Source organism: Tachysurus vachellii, chromosome 18, assembly GCF_030014155.1.
Source record: "Tachysurus vachellii isolate PV-2020 chromosome 18, HZAU_Pvac_v1, whole genome shotgun sequence".
Classification (NCBI taxonomy): domain Eukaryota; kingdom Metazoa; phylum Chordata; class Actinopteri; order Siluriformes; family Bagridae; genus Tachysurus; species Tachysurus vachellii.
The window spans coordinates 5,381,509-5,400,844 of record NC_083477.1 but is presented as its reverse complement, the minus strand read 5'-3'; the positions used below and the strand labels follow the sequence as shown (position 1 = coordinate 5,400,844).

The following is a 19,336-nucleotide window of genomic DNA, read 5'->3' as shown; positions in this document are numbered from 1 at the left end:
ATTATCTATTAAATCATATAGAAAATGTAAAGATTTTGTTACTTCTCGTGGTTAATATTTGATGTTTTGAAGTAAACTATGGCAGTCTTTAGAATACACCTTACAAAGGTCTCTGTAACAGCTAAAGTCATCAGAACACAAACAGAGCATTCACATTATTTAGTACTTTTTAAAGTGTGGAACGGTGTCAGAGATATACTTCAGCCTGTTTTACCCTCCAGTTTCTCTATTCTACAGGAGTATGATCATAGTACAATTTGTTGTGCCATAATGTAAGCAAAACATATATTCAAACTGACATAATTCCACACAGCAAGTGCACACACACGCACAAACACACACACACACACACACAAGCACACATACACACACACACACACAAGCACAATACATGATCTTTAAAAATTCACACACAATGAGACATTACCATCAGTATTAGGAATCAGCTGAGTGAGCTAAGGGATAAAAGGCTAAATTTTGAAATAAATTACATCAGTAATAATTGAGTAATATTCTCAAAATACAAACATGTTTGCATATATATTTTGTATTGTTGTAAATCCCCTAGGTATCTGTAATTTTAACAGTGTTCTTTAACCAACCTGCAGGGGATAGGGAGTGTTAGATCTGCAAATGATTAAACTCTGCTTATTGGCAAAAAGTGATGAGAGTTATGACATCATATTATTTTTCATTTATAAAAGGGTATTCTTATAAACCAGAAGTTATCTCAAATAATTATTTAAAGTGTTATAAAGCATTCGATCTTTTGTGCTTGCATTCATAATCTGTATTGTACATTATCTCTTTATCTGGGTTTAGGACTGCTTGTTAAGCTTTGCATGAACACCATTGAAACAGGGACAGAAATAGCCAAAATGGGTCATTTTGTCTCCTACAGCACTTTTTAGGTTTCCCTGATATAACAAAACTGGTTTAAATTCTAAACACGTACAATACATGAAGTGAAAAACATATGAAGAAACTAGACTGTACTAGAAAATGAAGGTGCACACTGACCTCTGCTGTTCAAATCAACCACTATACTGTCATTTCTGTGCCAAACCCTAAGCATCAAATAATCCTAAACTGAACTTTAATGGGAGTTGCAGCACAAACATCAGCTTCTCTTGGGTGTTGTTTAAAATCTAGCACTGATTTACACATCAGATTATGGAAATTCCCAGATCTGCACATTTGACTATATTTTTTATACCTTTGTCTTTCCCCCACATTCTATTTAATGTCATCACCAGTATTATATAGTGGCACAAATGTCTTCAAAATATTGAAGACACTGTAACTGAAGCACATGAATTTGAGAATAGAATTATATTTTATTTATTTAGTTTCAAAAGAAATGTATTCAGGATTGTGTTTTAAAGAATCAGCTAATGAATAGTACATGAAACAGAAGCCAACTTTTCCCACGTTATATACAATTTTAATAACAATAAAAAAAATAATAGTACATATACAAACAAATATGTACACCATAAATCTTTGTAGCTCCAGGCCCAAAATTTGACAGAGTATTAAATCTAATGTGGATCATACTAGCTAGGATTCACACACAAACATTTTACAAAGAATATCATACATTTTACTCATCCTTTCACATCATAAAGACAGCAGAAATATTTGTATTGCCAGTTATAATTAGCTCAAAGTTTGGTTCATTTTAACAATGTCACCCAAAAATGTTTCAGTGAATAGCTTATATTTTAGTCAGAAGTCCACTTATTAAGACCGCATTAGTTTTTAATCGACTTCTTCAATAGTCGGTCCCTGGGAGTTTGATCCTGAAGTGGCTCGTGCCTGATCTCCACAGCTTCCAGTTGGCATTCCTCCCTGGTACAGCTTAGTGATGATGGGGTTGCAGACTTTCTCCAGTTCCTTCAGCTCATGTTCGTATTCCTCTTTTTCAGCCAATTGGTTGTTCTCCAGCCAAGAAATGGCCTTGTTACACCTCTCAATTACTTTCTTCTTGTCCTCTTCACTGATTTTGCCTTTCATGCTTTCATCTTCCACACTGTTCTTCATGTTAAAGGCATATGACTCCAGGGAGTTCTTGGCCGTGATCTTCTCTCTCTGAAGGTCGTCCTCCGCTTTGTACGCATCTGCTTCTTGCACCATCCTCTCAATATCCTCCTTGCTTAGCCTGCCTTTGTCATTGGTGATGGTGATCTTGTTCTCTTTGCCTGTGCTTTTGTCCACGGCAGAAACGTTCAGAATGCCGTTGGCATCTACGTCGAAGGTGACTTCAATCTGAGGAACTCCACGTGGAGCAGGCGGGATGCCCGTCAGATCAAACTTCCCCAGTAGGTTGTTGTCTTTGGTCATTGCTCTCTCGCCTTCATACACCTGGATCAGAACCCCAGGCTGGTTGTCTGCATACGTGCTGAAGATTTGCGTCTGCTTGGTGGGGATGGTGGTGTTGCGTTTGATGAGCGGGGTCATGACTCCTCCCGCCGTCTCAATGCCCAGGGACAGCGGAGCCACATCCAAGAGCAGCAAGTCCTGGACGTTTCCAGAGGTGTCGCCCATAAGGATGGCAGCCTGAACCGCCGCACCGTAAGCTACGGCCTCGTCTGGGTTGATGCTTTTGTTCAGTTCCCGTCCGTTAAAGAAGTCCTGCAGAAGTTTTTGGATCTTGGGGATTCTTGTAGAACCTCCAACCAGGACAATTTCATGGATCTGGGATTTGTCCATTTTGGCATCTCGCAGGGCTTTCTCCACCGGCTCTAGCGTACCTCTGAACAGGTCCGAACACAACTCTTCAAAGCGTGCTCTGGTGACGGAAGTATAGAAGTCAGTGCCCTCATACAGAGAGTCGATTTCGATGCTGGCTTGAGAGCTGGAGGATAGGGTTCTCTTGGCTCTCTCACAGGCTGTACGCAGCCTCCTCAGGGCTCGCTTGTTTTGGCTCATGTCCTTCTTGTGCTTCCTCTTGAATTCCTCCACAAAGTGGTTCACCAGGCGGTTGTCAAAGTCCTCTCCGCCCAGGTGAGTGTCTCCCGCGGTGGCTTTCACTTCAAAGATGCCGTCTTCGATGGTAAGGATGGACACATCGAACGTACCACCTCCCAGGTCAAAGATCAGGACGTTGCGCTCCGCTTTCTTGCCTTTATCCAGGCCGTAGGCGATCGCCGCGGCCGTGGGCTCGTTGATGATCCTCAGGACGTTCAGTCCGGCGATCACGCCAGCATCCTTAGTGGCTTGTCTCTGAGAGTCATTGAAGTAGGCAGGAACAGTAATAACAGCATTCGTTACTTTCTGTCCAAGATAGGCCTCTGCGATTTCCTTCATTTTTACCAGGACCATGGAGGAGATCTCTTCAGGGTTAAAGGATTTCTCCCCCCCTTTGTATTCGACCCGAACCTTCGGCTTGCCTCCTTCACTGGTAACCCGGAAAGGCCAATGCTTCATGTCGGACTGTACCACAGGATCGTCGAACTTCCTGCCGATCAGCCTCTTGGCATCAAACACCGTGTTGGTGGGGTTCATTGCCACTTGGTTTTTCGCAGCATCTCCAATGAGCCTCTCCGTGTCTGTGAAGGCCACGTAGCTGGGTGTTGTTCTGTTTCCCTGGTCATTAGCAATGATCTCCACTTTTCCGTGCTGAAACACCCCCACACAGGAGTAGGTGGTGCCCAGGTCAATCCCGATAGCAATTCCTTTGGGTGAAGACATCTTGCTTGTTTTGTCAGATATCTAAAAGCGTCACAAAAACAAACACAACGGCAGGAGTTAGGTCAAGCTGAATATGTCAAGTTGTCAGTTTGAACACACGATCAATTTAAACCAATAAAACTTTTAACTAAGAATTCATTTCATTTATTATTCTACTGGTAATAAAATACATAAAAGATTGTTTTGTATTTCAAAAGTTATAATAAGGTCTCACAATACATTTTAATATTATTCTCCTGTCCAGTTACACCATAACAATATGAGTCCTTAGAAGAGATTATAAATCCTGTCATATAACTACAGTCAATATGGACATGAATAATTCTACTTACAGTTATTAGACTCCTGAAATATATGAAGATTATATGTTAACTCGTATTAAATCTGCGGCTTTGCTCCTCTTCGTCGCTGTAGATCTCACTACTCGTAGACGGCTGATTGTTACACAAACCTTCATTCTCTCTTTTATACTTTCCAGCAGACTCAGTCTTTCTCTTCTCGCGCTTTCTAGACGCTTCTCCAAAGCTCGTACCAATCCGACCAATCATACGTTATCCTGCCTTCTAGACCCCGCCCACCTATGATTCCGGAACATACCAATATGCCCAGAACAGTTGAGAGACTTCCAGACTGTTCGGGATCATTTCTCTCTTCTCGCAGTCCATTTTGACTTCTCAATTAAAGTACAGTATAACCGATTACAACTTTATTTGTGTATCAATATTGTGTGAATTAGGATGTTTCGGAAAAAGTCACTGGTATCTATATCTGGTTGTTTTTACAGAATGAATGTTGTATGTTGAAAAAATGAAATATAAAGAATACAATAAAATAAGTAATAATCCAGTTATTAAATGCGCGTTTGATTTAGTGCTATAGTTTGATTTAAATTTTTGACGTAGTAAATTTTTCTTAATAAATGGGAAGTTTAAGAAAGCCTCATTTCGGTACATTATATACAGGGCTGGCCCTGCGCATAGGCAGAATAGGCAAATGCTAAGGGCGCCGCCCACCACTAGGGGCGCCCGGGCTCCCAAATTATTATTTTTATTAATATATATATATATATATATATATATATATATATATATATATATATATATATATATATATATTAATAAAAATTAATAAAAAATTAATAACAAAAATTAATAAAAAATATTAATAAATAAAAAACAATATATATATATATATATATATATATATATATATATATATTGTTTTTTTATTTATTAATATATATGTATATATATTTTATTACCTGAGATGTATTTTATTTATATATTTATTATATATATTTTATTGCTGTAAGAAAGGCAAGGAAAGCAAGGTCTCCGTAATATAGTTTTTTTTTTATATAGTTAGTGTGTGTTTCCAAAATATTTTCAAAATAAAGAAAAACAGGACAAAGCTGTGCAGTTTGTTTCTGTGTAAGTTTATGAACAAAATGATCGGAACACAATTGTCTGTGATTCCAGGGGCACCAGGTGAAATCTTGCCTAGGGCAGCAAATTGGCCAGGGCCGGCCCTGATTATATATAAGAATTATATAGAGCAGTGATTCCATGTAGTTAGGAAGAGAGAAATGATCCCGAACAGTCTGGAAGTCCCTCCTCTGTTATGTGTATAATGGTATGTTCATGAATCATAGGTGGGCGGGGTCTAGAAGGCAGGATAACGTATGATTGGTCGGATTGGTACGAGCTTTGGAGAAGCGTCTAGAAAGCGCGAGAAGAGAAAGACTGAGTCTGCTGGAAAGTATAAAAGAGAGAATGAAGGTTTGTGTAACAATCAGCCGTCTACGAGTAGTGAGATCTACAGCGACGAAGAGGAGCAAAGCCGCAGATTTAATACGAGTTAACATATAATCTTCATATATTTCAGGAGTCTAATAACTGTAAGTAGAATTATTCATGTCCATATTGACTGTAGTTATATGACAGGATTTATAATCTCTTCTAAGGACTCATATTGTTATGGTGTAACTGGACAGGAGAATAATATTAAAATGTATTGTGAGACCTTATTATAACTTTAGAAATACAAAACAAACTTTTGTGTATTTTATTACCAGTAGAATAATAAATAAAATAAATTCTCAGTTAAAAGTTTTATTGGTTTAAATTGATCGTGTGTTGAAACTGACAACTTGACATATTCAGCTTGACCTAACTCCTGCCGTGTTTGTTTTTGTGACGCTTTTAGATATCTGACAAAACAAGCAAGATGTCTTCATCTAAAGGAATTGCTATCGGGATTGACCTGGGCACCACCTACTCCTGTGTGGGGGTGTTTCAGCACGGAAAAGTGGAGATCATTGCTAATGACCAGGGAAACAGAACAACACCCAGCTACGTGGCCTTCACAGACACGGAGAGGCTCATTGGAGATGCTGCGAAAAACCAAGTGGCCATGAACCCCACCAACACGGTGTTTGATGCCAAGAGGCTAATCGGCAGGAAGTTCGACGATCCTGTCGTACAGTCCGACATGAAGCATTGGCCTTTCCGGGTTACCAGTGAAGGAGGCAAGCCGAAGGTTCGGGTCGAATACAAAGGGGAGGAGAAATCCTTTAACCCTGAAGAGATCTCCTCCATGGTCCTGGTAAAAATGAAGGAAATCGCAGAGGCCTATCTTGGACAGAAAGTAACGAATGCTGTTATTACTGTTCCTGCCTACTTCAATGACTCTCAGAGACAAGCCACTAAGGATGCTGGAGTGATCGCCGGACTGAACGTCCTGAGGATCATCAACGAGCCCACGGCCGCGGCGATCGCCTACGGCCTGGACAAAGGCAAGAAAGCGGAGCGCAATGTCCTGATCTTTGACCTGGGAGGTGGTACGTTCGATGTGTCCATCCTTACCATCGACGAGGGCATCTTTGAAGTGAAAGCCACCGCGGGAGACACTCACCTGGGCGGAGAGGACTTTGACAACCGCCTGGTGAACCACTTTGTGGAAGAATTCAAGAGGAAGCATAAGAAGGACATGAGCCAAAACAAGCGAGCCTTGAGGAGGCTGCGTACAGCCTGTGAGAGAGCCAAGAGAACCCTATCCTCCAGCTCTCAAGCCAGCATCGAAATCGACTCTCTGTATGAGGGCACTGACTTCTATACTTCTGTTACCAGAGCACGCTTTGAAGAGTTGTGTTCGGACCTGTTCAGAGGTACGCTAGAGCCGGTGGAGAAAGCCCTGCGAGATGCCAAAATGGACAAATCCCAGATCCATGAAATTGTCCTGGTTGGAGGTTCTACAAGAATCCCCAAGATCCAAAAACTTCTGCAGGACTTCTTTAACGGACGGGAACTGAACAAAAGCATCAACCCAGACGAGGCCGTAGCTTACGGTGCGGCGGTTCAGGCTGCCATCCTTATGGGCGACACCTCTGGAAACGTCCAGGACTTGCTGCTCTTGGATGTGGCTCCGCTGTCCCTGGGCATTGAGACGGCGGGAGGAGTCATGACCCCGCTCATCAAACGCAACACCACCATCCCCACCAAGCAGACGCAAATCTTCAGCACGTATGCAGACAACCAGCCTGGGGTTCTGATCCAGGTGTATGAAGGTGAGAGAGCAATGACCAAAGACAACAACCTACTGGGGAAGTTTGATCTGACGGGCATCCCGCCTGCTCCACGTGGAGTTCCTCAGATTGAAGTCACCTTCGACGTAGATGCCAACGGCATTCTGAACGTGTCTGCCGTGGACAAAAGCACAGGCAAAGAGAACAAGATCACCATCACCAATGACAAAGGCAGGCTAAGCAAGGAGGATATTGAGAGGATGGTGCAGGAAGCAGATGCGTACAAAGCGGAGGACGACCTTCAGAGAGAGAAGATCACGGCCAAGAACTCCCTGGAGTCGTACGCCTTTAACATGAAGAACAGTGTGGAAGATGAAAGCATGAAAGGCAAAATCAGTGAAGAGGACAAGAAGAAAGTAATTGAGAGGTGTAACAAGGCCATTTCCTGGCTGGAGAACAACCAATTGGCTGAAAAAGAGGAATACGAACATGAGCTGAAGGAACTGGAGAAAGTCTGCAACCCCATCATCACTAAGCTGTACCAGGGAGGAATGCCAACTGGAAGCTGTGGAGATCAGGCACGAGCCGCTTCAGGATCAAACTCCCAGGGACCGACTATTGAAGAAGTCGATTAAAAACTAATGCGGTCTTAATAAGTGGACTTCTGACTAAAATATAAGCTATTCACTGAAACATTGTTGGGTGACATTGTTAAAATGAACCAAACTTTGAGCTAATTATAACTGGCAATACAAATATTTATGCTGTCTTTATGATGTGAAAGGATGAGTAAAATGTATGATATTCTTTGTAAAATGTTTGTGTGTGAATCCTAGCTAGTATGATCCACATTAGATTTAATACTCTGTCAAATTTTGGGCCTGGAGCTACAAAGATTTATGGTGTACATATTTGTTTGTATATGTACTATTATTTTTTTATTGTTATTAAAATTGTATATAACGTGGGAAAAGTTGGCTTCTGTTTCATGTACTATTCATTAGCTGATTCTTTAAAACACAATCCTGAATACATTTCTTTTGAAACTAAATAAATAAAATATAATTCTATTCTCAAATTCATGTGCTTCAGTTACAGTGTCTTCAATATTTTGAAGACATTTGTGCCACTATATAATACTGGTGATGACATTAAATAGTATGTGGGGGAAAGACAAAGGTATAAAAAATATAGTCAAATGTGCAGATCTGGGAATTTCCATAATCTGATGTGTAAATCAGTGCTAGATTTTAAACAACACCCAAGAGAAGCTGATGTTTGTGCTGCAACTCCCATTAAAGTTCAGTTTAGGATTATTTGATGCTTAGGGTTTGGCACAGAAATGACAGTATAGTGGTTGATTTGAACAGCAGAGGTCAGTGTGCACCTTCATTTTCTAGTACAGTCTAGTTTCTTCATATGTTTTTCACTTCATGTATTGTACGTGTTTAGAATTTAAACCAGTTTTGTTATATCAGGGAAACCTAAAAAGTGCTGTAGGAGACAAAATGACCCATTTTGGCTATTTCTGTCCCTGTTTCAACGGTGTTCATGCAAAGCTTAACAAGCAGTCCTAAACCCAGATAAAGAGATAATGTACAATACAGATTATGAATGCAAGCACAAAAGATCGAATGCTTTATAACACTTTAAATAATTATTTGAGATAACTTCTGGTTTATAAGAATACCCTTTTATAAATGAAAAGTAATATGACATCATGACTCTCATCACTTTTTGCCAATAAGCAGAGTTTAATCATTTGCAGATCTAACACTCCCTATCCCCTGCAGGTTGGTTAAAGAACACTGTTAAAATTACAGATACCTAGGGGATTTACAACAATATAAAATATATATGCAAACATGTTTGTATTTTGAGAATATTACTCAATTATTACTGATGTAATTTATTTCAAAATTTAGCCTTTTATCCCTTAGCTCACTCAGCTGATTCCTAATACTGATGGTAATGTCTCATTGTGTGTGAATTTTTAAAGATCATGTATTGTGTGTGTGTGTGTGTGTGTGTGTGTGTGTGTGTGTGTGCTTGTGTGTGTGTGTGTGTGTTTGTGCGTGTGTGTGCACTTGCTGTGTGGAATTATGTCAGTTTGAATATATGTTTTGCTTACATTATGGCACAACAAATTGTACTATAATCATACTCCTGTAGAATAGAGAAACTGGAGGGTAAAACAGGCTGAAGTATATCTCTGACACCGTTCCACACTTTAAAAAGTACTAAATAATGTGAATGCTCTGTTTGTGTTCTGATGACTTTAGCTGTTACAGAGACCTTTGTAAGGTGTATTCTGAAGACTGCCATAGTTTACTTCAAAACATCAAATATTAACCACGAGAAGTAACAAAATCTTTACATTTTCTATATGATTTAATAGATACTGATAACAGCACTAACTTAAGAATCCTTTATTCAAGTAACAAAGTGAATTTGCTTATTATACTAATTTGACATAAAGCATTTTTGATCATTTAATTAACATGAAATGAAAGAAGTGCTTATAATTAAAATTGTTAATAATAAACAATTATTAACCGTGTTAATTGCATGCTTGAACTGGACCAGTGGCTGTGGTCTTAACTTTGACAAATGTCATGACAGATAAATGAATAAATGAATGAATGAGTGAATTTAACTGTCCAAAAAAACAGCAAATACCATTTACTGTCAAACTCAGGTAGACTTTAACAAAGTAATGATTAACTTACACATTTCTGAGATTCGAGTCAACACCAATTTGTTTCTATTCTGTTTTTACTTTGTTTACTAGTTTGAGAGTTTTAAGCAAAAAAGACATTTTGTCAAATTATATCTAAAAATTAGAGCAGTGTTACGTGTAGTTAGAAATGACAGAGAAATGATCCCGAACAGTCTAGAAGTCTCTCAACTGTTCTGGGCATATTGGTCTGTTCATGAATCATAGGTGGGCGGGGTCTAGACGGCAGGATAACGTATGATTGGTCGGATTGGTACGAGCTTTGGAGAAGCGTCTAGAAAGCGCGAGAAGAGAAAGACTGAGTCTGCTGGAAAGTATAAAAGAGAGAATGAAGGTTTGTGTAACAATCAGCCGTCTACGAGTAGTGAGATCTACAGCGACGAAGAGGAGCAAAGCCGCAGATTTAATACGAGTTAACATATAATCTTCATATATTTCAGGAGTCTAATAACTGTAAGTAGAATTATTCATGTCCATATTGACTGTAGTTATATGACAGGATTTATAATCTCTTCTAAGGACTCATATTGTTATGGTGTAACTGGACAGGAGAATAATATTAAAATGTATTGTGAGACCTTATTATAACTTTTGAAATACAAAACAAACTTTTGTGTATTTTATTACCAGTAGAATAATAAATAAAATAAATTCTCAGTTAAAAGTTTTATTGGTTTAAATTGATCGTGTGTTCAAACTGACAACTTGACATATTCAGCTTGACCTAACTCCTGCCGTTGTGTTTGTTTTTGTGACGCTTTTAGATATCTGACAAAACAAGCAAGATGTCTTCACCCAAAGGAATTGCTATCGGGATTGACCTGGGCACCACCTACTCCTGTGTGGGGGTGTTTCAGCACGGAAAAGTGGAGATCATTGCTAATGACCAGGGAAACAGAACAACACCCAGCTACGTGGCCTTCACAGACACGGAGAGGCTCATTGGAGATGCTGCGAAAAACCAAGTGGCAATGAACCCCAACAACACGGTGTTTGATGCCAAGAGGCTGATCGGCAGGAAGTTCGACGATCCTGTCGTACAGTCCGACATGAAGCATTGGCCTTTCCGGGTTACCAGTGAAGGAGGCAAGCCGAAGGTTCGGGTCGAATACAAAGGGGAGGAGAAATCCTTTAACCCTGAAGAGATCTCCTCCATGGTCCTGGTAAAAATGAAGGAAATCGCAGAGGCCTATCTTGGACAGAAAGTAACGAATGCTGTTATTACTGTTCCTGCCTACTTCAATGACTCTCAGAGACAAGCCACTAAGGATGCTGGAGTGATCGCCGGACTGAACGTCCTGAGGATCATCAACGAGCCCACGGCCGCGGCGATCGCCTACGGCCTGGACAAAGGCAAGAAAGCGGAGCGCAACGTCCTGATCTTTGACCTGGGAGGTGGTACGTTCGATGTGTCCATCCTTACCATCGAAGACGGCATCTTTGAAGTGAAAGCCACCGCGGGAGACACTCACCTGGGCGGAGAGGACTTTGACAACCGCCTGGTGAACCACTTTGTGGAGGAATTCAAGAGGAAGCACAAGAAGGACATGAGCCAAAACAAGCGAGCCCTGAGGAGGCTGCGTACAGCCTGTGAGAGAGCTAAGAGAACCCTATCCTCCAGCTCTCAAGCCAGCATCGAAATCGACTCTCTGTATGAGGGCACTGACTTCTATACTTCCGTCACCAGAGCTCGCTTTGAAGAGTTGTGTTCGGACCTGTTCAGAGGTACGCTAGAGCCGGTGGAGAAAGCCCTGCGAGATGCCAAAATGGACAAATCCCAGATCCATGAAATTGTCCTGGTTGGAGGTTCTACAAGAATCCCCAAGGTCCAGAAACTTCTGCAGGACGTCTTTAATGGACGGGAACTGAACAAAAGCATCAACCCAGATGAGGCGGTAGCTTATGGTGCGGCGGTTCAGGCTGCCATCCTTATGGGCGACACCTCTGGAAACGTCCAGGACTTGCTGCTCTTGGATGTGGCTCCGCTGTCGCTGGGCATTGAGACGGCGGGAGGAGTGATGACCCCGCTCATCAAACGCAACACCACCATCCCCACCAAGCAGACGCAAATCTTCAGCACGTATACAGACAACCAGCCTGGGGTTCTGATCCAGGTGTATGAAGGTGAGAGAGCAATGACCAAAGACAACAACCTACTGGGGAAGTTTGATCTGACGGGCATCCCGCCTGCTCCACGTGGAGTTCCTCAGATTGAAGTCACCTTCGACGTAGATGCCAACGGCATTCTGAACGTTTCTGCCGTGGACAAAAGCACAGGCAAAGAGAACAAGATCACCATCACCAATGACAAAGGCAGGCTAAGCAAGGAGGATATTGAGAGGATGGTGCAAGAAGCAGATGCGTACAAAGCGGAGGACGACCTTCAGAGAGAGAAGATCGCGGCCAAGAACTCCCTGGAGTCATATGCCTTTAACATGAAGAACAGTGTGGAAGATGAAAGCATGAAAGGCAAAATCAGTGAAGAGGACAAGAAGAAAGTAATTGAGAGGTGTAACAAGACCATTTCCTGGCTGGAGAACAACCAACTAGCTGAAAAAGTGGAATATGAACATGAGCTGAAGGAACTGGAGAAAGTCTGCAAACCCATCATCACTAAGCTGTACCAGGGAGGAATGCCAACTGGAAGCTGTGGAGATCAGGCACAAGCCACTTCAGGATCAAACTCCCAGGGACCGACTATTGAAGAAGTTGATTAAAAAACCGATATGGACTTAAGTGGACTTGTGAATGAAATATAAGCTATTCATTGTAAAATGTTTGTGTGATATGTCTCACCACTTGTTTGTATGATCCAAATTAGATTTAGGTTTAGTACATTGCTAATATAGTAGCAAATGTTACACGGTGATACAAAGATTCATGCTGTATATACTTGTGTATATACTGTATACTTGTGTATATACTGTATACTTGCGTATATGTATTATTTCTCTATTGTTAATAAATGCTTATACAACATGGGAAAAGTTGCCTTTTGCTGTTTTAATATTCAGAATTCAAGATTTTATACATTGTATTCCTGAAAACATTTTATATGTTCTAATGTTTTAACATTGACAGATTAGAAATCTGCTCCTCATTACTACGAAGACAAAACTTCAAACAAAGAACAAGAAACTTTGTTTACTAGTATCAGTATTTTGCTATTTTTATTGTGCAGGTCACTTATTCAATTTGTAACCCAGTCAGTAATGTCCTTTATTTGGATAAAAAAATTGTCCATTGTAAATAATTTACAGAGATGTCATGATGGAGTGAGTTCTTCAGGGTTTTAATCATTATTTCCAGATTGCTACTTTCCAAAATGTTTTAGTTGCAATCCAATATTATTCATTTCAAATGATGTACAGACTGTTTCTCTACAAGTTACTCAAGATTTAGAAAAAAATCCCACATACTGTAGCATTGCGTAAATAGGTTAACATGCTGATTATCTGGCTATAATCATTCCAGCTAAGTTTAAGAATTGGATATATTGTACAGTCTCTTTCTTTGACATTTCCTCATTTGCAAAATACTTATCATATGATATTAGTCAAGTCAGTGTTCTTCATTCATTAAAATGAGATTATATTATACAGGATCAACAATAAGCGGTTTATGTTTCTGAAACCTCGTCGACCAACTATTGAAGAAGTGGATTAATGAACTGAACTGAAATGAAATGAAACTCATAGCCAAAGCATTTGTTTTATCTTTTTGAACGCTTTTACTTTTGGCAGTTGTCATATTTTTAGTATATTGGCAACATGTTATTTTGCACATGTTGTAACTGTAGTAATTCACTTTCAAACAAATGTAAATACTGGTTTGAATGCAATTTAACACAAATGTATATTTTAAACTGAAAGGTGGTAGAGACCCTATAGGATGAACAAATGAAGATACTGACCAACATTCACCAGCAGAGGTCAGGGTTGTCTAAATTGCCTAAAACATTTCTCAGCAGTTGAACTATAAGCAATAGACATTGTACTCAAGACTGTACAATTTTAAAATGTCAACCGATGTAAGTTAAAAACTTATGATATTCAGTACCATTGTCTATAAAGCAGTGAGTAGGTAGTGCAGATAAAAGCAAGTTCTGTGCAAACATTTGGGTGTAAGATGTGCAAATAAGTGCAAATTTAAAATTCTTCCTGGAGAATGCATATGCACAATAAGGACATTTATTACTAGCTTTATTATGCAAATACCAAAGCACTGAAGACACATTGCTACTGAATGTCATATAACACTGTTAAAAACTTTTTATTTTATTAGCATTTAAGGCTGAATGGTCAGATGCCCGATAGTGAAAGAGAAGCCATTTAAGACTTTTTAACCAATGTAAATTCATTCATTCATTCATTCATTCATTCATCTTCTACCGCTTATCCGAACTACCTCGGGTCACGGGGAGCCTGTGCCTATCTCAGGCGTCATCGGGCATCAAGGCAGGATACACCCTGGACGGAGTGCCAACCCATCGCAGGGCACACACACACACACTCATTCACTCGCACAATCACACACTAGGGACAATTTTCCAGAGATGCCAATCAACCTACCATGCATGTTTTTGGACCGGGGGAGGAAACTGGAGTACCCGGAGGAAACCCCTGAGGCACGGGGAGAACATGCAAACTCCACACACACAAGGTGGAGGTGGGAATCGAACCCCGACCCTGGAGGTGTGAGGCGAACGTGCTAACCACTAAGCCACCGTGCCCCCCATTGTAAATTAGTTTATATATATATATATATAATTCCTAGCAAATTTAGAGCTTAGTTTCCTTGAATGAGTATACATGTTGGAGCTTGTGAAATATGAAAGCTTTTTAATTTCTTACTGTGAATTATTGTAAATCAGTGAGACAATTATTATCAGTTTCCTTTCTGAGTGCACAATAACAATAATACAGTTGCTGCTCATGTACAGTAAGTGACCCTTCAAGAATCAGGTGCACAAAGGACCCTAGGGACTGCTGTGGTGTTTGTCTGGTATGTAGAGACTGCGACAAGATGCGCTTGATTTTGTTTAAGTATGTGAAGTATGAAGTATAAATTATACCCTCTCTGTCCTCTCTTCATCCCCCCCCTTAAGAAATTTCTCCCTGTGTCTAAGGTTGCTTTAACATGAGTGGCCTCTTCATTCCACTTCCTGGAATGCCAAGCCTGAAATAAAATCCCAGAAAGAACGTCAGTGAAAACAAAACTCAGGCTTGGGCTCGGTCACAGGCACAGAACAATAAAAGTGGCTAGCACCTCCTACCAGCTGGAGAACCTGAGTAAAGTGTATTCATCCATGTACGCATTTATGACATGGACAAATGATCCATCATGAACAGGTGGTCCTTCTGTATCTAAAAACACATACAAACATAAGCTTTGGCCTCTAATTATTATTAGAAAATTAGTTAGGATGTATATATGCATGGTGTAATTGTATAACTAAACAAAATGTTCCCTCTGGGCTGTGGATCTCATCCATTGTTATCTTAACAACATCATGCAAAGTGGAGAAAGGTGTATGTTCATACTCTGTACAGTACATAAGCATAAATCCTAGTTTGGCTTTTATGCAACATGACCAAACAAAACACTGTAGCTGGACTTAAATCATCAAATTTATTTAAATTCAAATTTAATTGTATAGCGCTTTTAACAATGGACATAGTCTCAAAGCAGCTTTACAGAACATAAGAAGAATAATACAAAAAAAAATTATATTATACAAATATTAATATAATACAAAGATTATATTAGATATATTTAAATGTGTTTGTATTTATCACCACTGAACACGCCTGAGGTGACTGAGGTGACTGTGGTAGAGAAAAACTCCCTTAGATGGAAAAGGAAGAAACCTTGAGAGGAACCAGACTCAAAAGTTGAATTTGGGTGACACTGGAGGGTGTAATTATAAATATGCAGTCTGACAATTGTGTATTGATTATGCGGTTATTGTCCTCAAAGACCACTTGGAGTTGACATCTCCTCTTAGAATGTCAGAATACCTCATGGAGCAGAGTCCAACTGGAGCTGGAACATCTCTAGATGCCTTAGAATCAAGATCCTCACAGGGTTGGCCTCATCTCAATGAATAAAATTCTGTTAGATCATCAGATAAAGCCATATTTGTGTGCATTCTTCTCAAACCTTTTGCATACAGGAACTATGACTATGAAATAAATGTGACCATGACACAAGTTTCACAGATCCCATCAAGCCTTCACATATTAAGCTTATTTAAGCATTATTTAAACTTGTACAGTAACATTCAGGATGTATTTCCTGAAGTTAGTAGGATTTAATCTTGAACTTCACACTCACAGAACACTCAATATATATATATTAATAATATATTAATAACTCAATATATATATATATATATATTAACTTTGACAATATAGAAGAAGGGGGGCACGGTGGCTTAGTGGTTAGCACGTTCACCTCACACCTCCAAGGTCGGGGTTCGATTCCCGCCTCCGCCTTGTGTGTGTGGAGTTTGCATGTTCTCCCCGTGCCTCGGGGGTTTCCTCCGGGTACTCCGGTTTCCTCCCCAGTCCAAAGACATGCATGGTAGGTTGATTGGCATCTCTGGAAAATTGTCCCTAGTGTGTGAATGAGAGTGTGTGTGTGCGCGTGCCCTGCGATGGGTTGGCACTCCGTCCAGGGTGTACCCTGCCTTGATGCCCGATGACGCCTGAGATAGGCACAGGCTCCCCGTAACCCGAGGTATTTCGGATAAGCGGTAGAAGATGAATGAATGAATATAGAAGAAGAAGCCTTTATTATCGCCACATATACATTACAGCACAGTGGAATTCTTTTCTTCACATACCCCAACTGAGGAGGTCAGAGTGCAGGGGCAGCTATGATGCAGCGCCCCTGGAGCAGGGAGGGTTGAGGGCCTTGCTCAAGAGCCCAACAGTGGCAGCTTGGCTGTGCTGGGCCTTGAACCCCGATCCTCCTATCAACAACCCAGAGCCTTAACCAGTTCAGCCACCACTGCCCCAAGATGATAGAATGTGACTCTGAAGCACAGTTGAATGCAAAAGTTTACAAAGTTAACTTAGCAAACATTACTTAACTAAACTTAACTTTAGCAAACTTAACAGAGGGCAAAATGAAGGAAGCAGAAATAAGCAGAAATTTTATTTATAGCTGTACAAGAATTTTGCACCGCCATGCCTTCTTCATATATCTAATAATACAATAGATTCTTTTTTTTTTTGTGAGATGAACCCAAATGTTAATACTAACATTTTAAAGTCATCTAATTTTTTTTAATCTAATCATTTTTTTTCCCATTCAGAAACAATTGGGAATGCAAACTTTTGCACTCAGTGGCACAGTTCACACAGTGCTACAGCTGCTTGTGACAGTAATAGTTAATCAAATCAGAGATCATTTTATTTTGTGTAAGTGACTGATGTGTTTGTGTTTCCTGTTATTTAATATTCAGTGTGGACACAGTGAACACCCCCCCCCCCCCCAAGTCCTGCAGCTGTTCCTTCATACTGAGCCTCTTTATGACCTCTGTCACACATTGTCTTCCTACTGTTACTCTCTCTCTCTCTCTCTCTCTCTCTCTCTCTCTCTCTCTCTCTCTCTCCTCCTCCTCCTCTTCCTCCTCCTTTCATCCAAACATATCAGTTAAAACAAAATAACAAAACAAAGTCTCTTAACCAATCAGCTGGAATAGCGCAGCACCAAAGAATTGATACAGAATTGGGATGATGCTCTCAGGATGGTGATGAGACAATAATTATCGCATTTGAGCGAGATTGATTAATGAGCACTCTGCTTTAGTGAAAACAACACATTGAGTTGCCAGGCAACAGATACAGGGACCTTGTAAGGCCTGATACTCTAGCAAAGTAAGGGGTTGAAAAGCAAGCCTAACTAAAAATAACTCACAAAGCGAGAGACATACAGAGAGACATACAGAGAGAGAGAGAGAGAGAGAGAGAGAGAGAGAAGAAAGAGAGAGAGAGCTTTGGATGGTGCTTTCATTGGGATATCCTCCACCCTCTCCTCTTTTAAGACTACCCAAGGACATCCCCCACTATAATTAAATAGTGTTAGCAACTGTCTCATCAGAAATGCTCTCTTACAGTCTATTCCTAACAGTCTGCTCCCTCCCTCCTCAAACACCTGATCAGCTCACTCACACACGCTTCTAAATCCTCCTGCATTCAACAGTGTCATCTGATCCTCCTCTGTCTTTCAACGGCAGAGGAATTATGAAATGAACATACTTTTAATGGTGTCTGAAGGGTAACGTAATGTCCAGTGACTTCTGGATCGTGACTTTGTCTCTCACGCCAACGTTCACCTTATAAAGTCTGCCTGTGTTGCAGATTGCAGTCGTTAAACTTAATAGTCTTACAAAAAAACAAAAAACATAAAAACATGATTGTGTTATTTTTAGAGATACACACTGCAAATTGTTTAACATCTTGGAAATTAAGCAATTAATTTTTTTTGGCCTGCAGAATGACTAGAATTCAAGGAAATATCAGACAAAAATGGTTGCACACAATATGTTTTAGTTTTTGCATGATGCATTTTATAAAATTTAATTTCACGTTAGGGGGCACGGTGGCTTAGTGGTTAGCACGTTCGCCTCACACCTCCAGGGTTGGGGGTTTGATTCCTGCCTCCACCTTGTGTGTGTGGAGTTTGCATGTTCTCCCCGTGCCTCGGGGGTTTCCTCCGGGTACTCCGGTTTCCTCCCCCGGTCCAAAGACATGCATGGTAGGTTGATTGGCATCTCTGGAAAATTGTCCGTAGTGTGTGATTGCGTGAGTGTGTGTGTGTGCCCTGCGATGGGTTGGCACTCCGTCCAGGGTGTATCCTGCCTTGATGCCCGATGACGCCTGCACAGCACAGGCTCCCCGTGACCCGAGGTAGTTCGGATAAGCGGTAGAAAATGAGTGAGAGTGAGTGAGTAATTTCACGTTATTTCAAGTATTCTTTTTTGGTTGTTTTAGTTTAGTGAATTATTCCTAACTATAGATAACAACAGGACATCCTTGATGATGCTCATATTTAATAATCAGTAAGAAGTTAATAAGAAAAGAACATCATATTACAAGAAACTACAAAGCAGAAACTCATCTGTCTTGAAGAGACAACAATCAAAAAATGGAAAACAAACATCTTCTCAGAGAAAGCCTCACATTTTGTGTTTATGTGGAGCCTCTGAAGTCCCTATGAATGAGCAGATACTATAGAAACAATGAGGTATGAGTGAGCACATTACTATAATCCTGTCCTGTCATGTGTTGAATTATAGCCAGCTCTATGTTCAGAGCAGCTATTACAGAAAATTAGGAAACTCCTTCTGACTCCTTCTGGATATTTATTGTGAA

The 19,336-nt window shown here is 40.3% G+C and overlaps 2 protein-coding genes across 3 annotated transcripts; one reads left to right on the top strand and one right to left on the bottom strand.

Moving 5' to 3' along the window:
* Nucleotides 1-1,475: 1,475 nt before the first annotated feature.
* Nucleotides 1,476-4,234, bottom strand: LOC132861747 (heat shock 70 kDa protein-like). The gene is made up of 2 exons (XM_060893348.1): nt 4,026-4,234; nt 1,476-3,714 (listed from the first exon to the last, which is right to left on the bottom strand). The coding sequence occupies exon 2, from the start codon at nt 3,691-3,693 to the stop codon at nt 1,762-1,764; it is 1,932 nt and encodes a 643-aa protein (XP_060749331.1). The 5' UTR covers nt 3,694-3,714; nt 4,026-4,234; the 3' UTR covers nt 1,476-1,761.
* Nucleotides 4,235-5,103: 869 nt separating this feature from the next.
* Nucleotides 5,104-12,845, top strand: LOC132860916 (heat shock 70 kDa protein-like). Of its 2 annotated transcripts, none has more exons than XM_060892232.1 (2): nt 5,104-5,590; nt 5,899-8,286. In XM_060892232.1, exon 2 carries the CDS (start codon nt 5,920-5,922, stop codon nt 7,849-7,851), a length of 1,932 nt encoding a protein of 643 aa, XP_060748215.1. In that variant the 5' UTR covers nt 5,104-5,590; nt 5,899-5,919; the 3' UTR covers nt 7,852-8,286. The 2 variants fall into 2 exon arrangements, with proteins under 2 accessions (XP_060748215.1, XP_060748214.1); XM_060892231.1 differs by lacking the exons at nt 5,104-5,590; nt 5,899-8,286 and adding exons at nt 10,204-10,406; nt 10,718-12,845.
* The last annotated feature ends 6,491 nt before the right edge of the window (nt 12,846-19,336 follow it).

Coding starts and splice junctions, on each gene's coding strand:
- LOC132861747 (XM_060893348.1), bottom strand. CDS start 3,693: ATGTCTTCACCCAAAGGAATTGCTATCGGGATTGACCTGGGCACCACC.
- LOC132860916 (XM_060892231.1), top strand. CDS start 10,739: ATGTCTTCACCCAAAGGAATTGCTATCGGGATTGACCTGGGCACCACC.